This window comes from Grammomys surdaster, unplaced genomic scaffold, assembly GCF_004785775.1.
Source record: "Grammomys surdaster isolate TR1022 unplaced genomic scaffold, NIH_TR_1.0 125852, whole genome shotgun sequence".
Lineage (NCBI taxonomy): Eukaryota > Metazoa > Chordata > Mammalia > Rodentia > Muridae > Grammomys > Grammomys surdaster.
Genome location: NW_021620678.1, coordinates 3,599,013 through 3,604,938, shown reverse-complemented (window position 1 = coordinate 3,604,938; position 5,926 = coordinate 3,599,013). Strand labels below are relative to the sequence as shown.

Genomic DNA, 5,926 nt, shown 5'->3' with positions numbered 1-5,926 from the left:
CAGGCCTGTACTGAAGATGGAACATGCTACAGCTACCTTCCCCGCACTGCCTCTCACTGACCCACAGAGATTCCAGCTGCTCTCCCCAACTGCACTTCTTCTCCAATAGCTCCAGCCTATTGCCCGCAACTGCAAGACACAGCTTTCCTCTGCTCACACACCCACAGAAGCCATAGACTGGATGCCTGTTACCCCACATATCCTGCCCACAAAGTGCTTCATGAAGGTGTCCAAGGTCTCATTCCTCTCTGAGGCAATGTCCTAAAGTCTTCAAAGATTTGCATGGGTAGCATACATATCAGGTGATGTTTTTGCATGCAATGATCAGATTATCCATCATGAAACAGGATTCCAATACACATCTGCCTATCACGATTGTTTGAGAATGCTCGGTTCATGAGAGGGAACTGAATATCACTGGCTGCTCCCTACAATTGGCTAAACAAAACACACGATTGCGGCAGGACACAGAGGACAAAGGGCAGCCCTGGCACTCCTTTATAAGGTGGCAGGATCCAGGCTTGGGGCTTGCTGATTCTAGGTGTTGTATTGAGTGTTGGTTATTGGTCTCTAGGAAGCCTGGGCATTGGGGCTGTGATGGGGCTGCTGACTGGGACTGGCCTGTGGCCTGTGGCCATATTCACAGTCATCTTCATATTACTGGTGGACCTGATGTACCGGCGCCAGCGCTGGAATTCTCGTTACCCACCTGGCCCTGTGCCTTGGCCTCTGCTCGGTAACCTGCTGCAGGTGGATCTAGATAACATGCCATACAGCTTGTACAAGGTGAGTGACTTAGTGGTCCATGGTAACTGAGGATATGGTGCCCACAGCAGCACATAGTGGGGGGATCAAGCCACAGGTCAGACAGGGATCTGATCCCCAAGAGGGGACAGGCATAGGATTGTTTTTGGAACACTGGAACTTTCTAGGGCAAAAGTTTTGGGGGACAAAGTCCAGGATGTGACTCATGTTGTGACAGAGGGTTCAGTCTGCTTGGACAGGGTTGCATCCATAGAAATCCCAAGTACATTATGATCCTGTCAAAGACATAATCTCTGTGAGGTCCACTGTACCATATCAGTCAGGACACCAAGTGGAGAGAGGGGCTGTGGCTGACTGAATCTCTTGCTGCTGTGTGCTCTTTGGACTCACTGCCCATCTTAAGGAACCAGAGTTTCTTCTTTTGTGTTGGCATGCTAAGGGACCTCAGGACAGTTTTCTGGCTCTATGTAGGTCACAGCTGGGATGTCACATCTACTGTGATTCCTTTGCTGAACTTAAAAGATAAGAAGCCACAGTGGTAGGAATCCTCATGTGGGGATGGAGCTCAGTGAACAGCATTTCCTAGGGTACATGAGGACCAGGGCCAGTAACAAGCAACACACATACACACACACACACACACACACACATATACAAACATAGGGAGAGAGAGAGAGAGAGAGAGAGAGAGAGAGAGAGAGAGAGAGACCACTTAAGCACACTTACATTTACAGCTACAAGCACACTCGTGTAAACATACACAAATATGTACATGCACACAGAGAAACTACCTGGGCACACTCACACTTTGACAGTGGTTGTTCAGTGAGCCTGGTTCTACAATCTGTGTGGACCTCCACTTTCTAAATTCTATGTCCCTCAACTTCAGCTTCAAAACCGCTTTGGTGCCGTGTTCAGCCTGCAGATGGCCTGGAAGCCCGTGGTTGTGATCAATGGACTGAAGGCAGTGCAGGAAGTGCTGCTGACCTGTGGAGAGGACACTGCTGACCGCCCTCCAGTGCCCATCTTTCAGTACCTGGGTGTGAAGCCCAGATCTCAAGGTAAAGGGCTGTGAGGACTGTACAGATGACTTTGGAGATATGACAAGGAGTGGATAAAGAACAGAGCATGAGTGTGGGTGGGAATGTGTGATGGTTATGAACTTGCGTGGGTCGCAGGGCATGTCGGGCATGCCCGTGCACCATGGCCGAGGCAGTCCCCGGAGCCGTGGCTCCGGGATGGCCCCAGCACGGACCGCAGCTGCAGGGGAGGTAGCCCCGAGGGCCGCTGTGGCAGGAGAGCAGGGAGGCTTTTCCCGCCACCCCAGCAAGCAAGTTTCCCACTTACACCAGAAAGTCCAAAGTTGCAGGAGACACGTGGAATCAAAGAGATGGAAGTTTTATTGTCCATGATGATAGTTGTATCCAGAAGATGGGTGCTCCCGACAAATGCCAGGGGGAGCTCCCTTATATTGGGGAGTGGGAAAGAGGAGGGGCTACGGAGGGGGAAACTTAGTTATCTATGTCCCCCGGCCTTTAGGTAATTCATTAACATGTAAATCTCGAGGCAGAGGCCTGTTAGCCACTCCCTCTACCTGTGCCTTACGTGACTGACCATACACATGAAATGGAGATGCAACTGCATGTTAGGTCTCTGGGTTGTGGGGGCATGGCCAAACACCCCAGGATGTCTTCTACACCCTGACAAATTCGGTCAAGCAATTCCTGAAGGTCACTGAAATCCAGGTAACTACCCAGAAGGCATACACTGGATTGTGGTAGCAAGGTTTTGAGAGGCTCATGGCCAGGACAGAACCCACAAGAGAAGAGAGATGATGAGAGAGGAGACAGCATAGTTGGGTATCCTTGCTTACACAAAGATGTACCTGCAGGTGTGGTCCTTGCACCGTACGGGCCAGAGTGGAGAGAGCAGAGGCGATTCTCTGTGTCCACCCTGCGCAACTTCGGCTTGGGCAAGAAATCTCTGGAGCAGTGGGTGACCAAGGAGGCTGGGCACCTCTGTGATGCCTTCACTGCCCAGGCTGGTAGGTGACAGGTGAGGGATGTAGTTGGGTACAGGGAGACATGGGCAGTCCATGGACTTGCTTGTATCTCCACTCCATCTCTACTCCCAGGGCGGTCCATCAATCCCAACACCATGCTGAACAAAGCTGTGTGCAATGTGATTGCATCCCTCATTTTTGCCCGTCGCTTTGAATATGAAGACCCTTACCTCATCAGGATGCTGACAGTACTGGAAGGAAGTTTGTCAGAAGTCTCTGGGTTCATTCCTGAGGTAGTAGATCAGGCATGCCAGCAGAGCCATTTCTGTGCATACCGTCTTCCCTGGGAAACTGTGTGCCAAGGCTGTGAGAGAAGCCTTCTGTGGGTCAACGGCAGGAGGATATGGCTGTGGACAACTGTTTGATGGCAGGAGGAGAGAAGTCGACCAAGATGAGGATTTCCAGAAAGGGAGAGAACATGGGCCCTCAGTTTTCATGGAAGACACAAAGCCTGTGGTTATCACCAGAGTGGAATATTTCTTCTGTTCACCTGGGTCTGACAGATGCTTTAGGAGGCTTTTTTAAATTTAACAATTGAACAGGAGGCAGGTGACAAATGGGGACAGACAGGCTCTGGGTCCATTTTAAAGGAGGCTGGCACTGAGCCTGGTCCAGGTAGACAGTGAGCATCACTAGCACTGAGGAGCCAACCAAATGGTGAGTGGGTAAGAGCTTGTCAAGCAAGCCTGGAGACCTGAGTTTGATATGTGGGACCCATGGAAGATAGAGACAATTGACTCTATACATTGTCCTGTCATTTACACACACCGTGGCACAGCAGCCCCACACATGATCATGAGTCACTAATAATATTATAAAGAAGAATCTCTGAGAATTCCTGTGTCTCCTGCAGGTTCTTAATGCATTCCCGATTCTCCTGCGCATCCCAGGGCTGGCTGACAAAATCTTCCAAGGTCAGAAGACCTTCATAGCCATAGTGGATAACCTACTGACTCAGAATAGGACCACGTGGAACTCTGCCCAACCACCACGAAATTTGACTGATGCCTTCTTGGGAGAGATAGAGAAGGTAATTGGAAGCCCCAAGAGATGTGGCCAGGGGCTGTGGGCTGGTGTCCTAGGAGCTGTGAGGCCAGAAGGATGTGTTCCTGTGCATCACCATGTAACTCAGCACATGGACTGCTTGGGGGACAATGGGAGGCCAGGTGGACTTTCCTCTCCATACTGAGTCTTCTCTTTCTGCCTGGACCAGGCCAAGGGGAATCCTGAGAGCAGCTTTAATGATGAGAACCTGCACATGGTGGTGGGTGACCTGTTTGGTGCAGGGATGGTGACCACCTCAACCACACTGTCCTGGGCCCTGCTGCTCATGATCCTGCATCCGGATGTGCAGCGTAAGTCTGGTTGGGATGGGAGAGAGGTAAAGGTACACTCCCCAGATGACTTGAGACACTTGTGGCTCCCAGCACTAACTTAACCCAGACTCCAGTACTGTTCACTGGTGTCTTTCTCACATGGACACAGCCCTTAACATGGCTGTAAGACAGGGAAGTCCCCTGTGACTGTTTCACTGAGGGGATGCTGTCCTTCCAGGCAGAGTCCAACAGGAAATCGATGAGGTCATTGGGCAGGTGCGATGTCCTGAGATGGCAGACCAGGCCCGCATGCCCTACACCAATGCTGTCATCCATGAGGTGCAGCGCTTTGGGGACATTGCTCCATTGAATTTGCCACGCATCACGAGCCGTGACATTGAAGTGCAGGACTTCCTCATCCCCAAGGTAGGCCTGGGCCTGTTATTATTCCATCATGACCACTATTCTACAAGGGCAGGAGAGATCACTACATACTATTCTCATAATGTTGACAAGAACCACACTACATGCAGGTTGTGGCCTTTGAGTGTCCTCAAGAAAGTGAAATGTCAAGCAAAATGGCAAAAGCTCACTTTATGGAGCATTGCACATAAAGATGGTTGCTGGGTTGGCCACGCATGGGAGATCTGTTACAGGGTTCTCCAAGATGCTGAGAGCATCTGGGGTTGAGGATGAATGAGGAAATCAAGTGAGTGCAGGGAAGAAGTTATGGATGTGATCCTGGTGACTAAGATCTAGGCAGCCACACTCTGTACATGTTCACACCATGTGCCTTCTGCCAGGGGACGATCCTCATCCCCAACCTGTCCTCCGTGCTGAAGGATGAGACTATCTGGGAGAAGCCCCTCCACTTCCATCCTGAACACTTCCTGGATGCCCAGGGCAACTTTGTGAAGCATGAGGCCTTCCTGCCATTCTCAGCAGGTGCCTCTGGGGTCTTGGCTGCCTGTCTGTCCTCAGGGTGCCTTGGAGGGTGGAGCACCAATCAGGTCCCAGACTGACTGAGCCCCTCTCCCACCCACAGGCCGCCGAGCATGCCTGGGGGAGCCCCTGGCCCGCATGGAGCTCTTCCTCTTCTTCACCTGCCTCCTACAGCGCTTTAGCTTCTCGGTGCCTGCTGGACAGCCCCGGCCCAGTGATTATGGCATCTTTGCTGTTCCAGTTGCCCCCTCCCCCTACCAGCTCTGTGTTGTGATGAGGGAACAAGGACACTAACTCCAGACCTGCTCTGCAGGGCAGGCTGAGCCATACAAAATAAACCAGTCTTGTGGCTGCTACTGTTTCCTGATTCAGCCCAGCCCTGTCTTGCTGGGTCTTCAGACAACATTCTCCAACCACCCTTTCCCAGCTGCCTCATCCCTCCCCAGAAGACAACTTGACTGCTGGGATTGAAGAGTGTGCTGGGTCTGGACCATAGGTACAGGGCTGCAGTTTCAGAACTTGGGATCCCAAATCAGGAGGATCATGTGTGTGCAGCTATCCTGGGATATACTACAAGGCCTAGGTCAGCCTGGGCTATACAACCAGGAGACTCTGCCTGGGAAAACTAAAGCAGAGCTATGAAGAGGATACACCAAGAAGACAGGAAGGATGGAGAGAGAAAGTGAAGAGGAAGGAAAGGAAGAAAAAGGCAGGTTGTGTTCTAGAGTGACAGCTGACCCTGTGTCACCCACGAAGACCCATCAGTACTGACCAGGTTGGTGACAAACTGCAGGCAGAGGTCAGGTCGCCCATGTGTCTCTGGGACAGATGTAGCAGGCTT

General features: G+C 51.5%; 1 protein-coding gene across 1 annotated transcript; it reads left to right on the top strand.

Annotated features, from left to right (window-relative positions):
• The first annotated feature begins 531 nt into the window (after nucleotides 1-531).
• LOC114640870 (cytochrome P450 2D10) lies at nucleotides 532-5,452 on the top strand. The gene is made up of 9 exons (XM_028789947.1): nucleotides 532-786; nucleotides 1,655-1,826; nucleotides 2,657-2,809; nucleotides 2,900-3,060; nucleotides 3,681-3,857; nucleotides 4,041-4,182; nucleotides 4,382-4,569; nucleotides 4,947-5,088; nucleotides 5,189-5,452. Exons 1-9 carry the CDS (start codon nucleotides 598-600, stop codon nucleotides 5,377-5,379), a joined length of 1,515 nt encoding a protein of 504 aa, XP_028645780.1. The 5' UTR covers nucleotides 532-597; the 3' UTR covers nucleotides 5,380-5,452.
• Nucleotides 5,453-5,926: the final 474 nt, after the last annotated feature.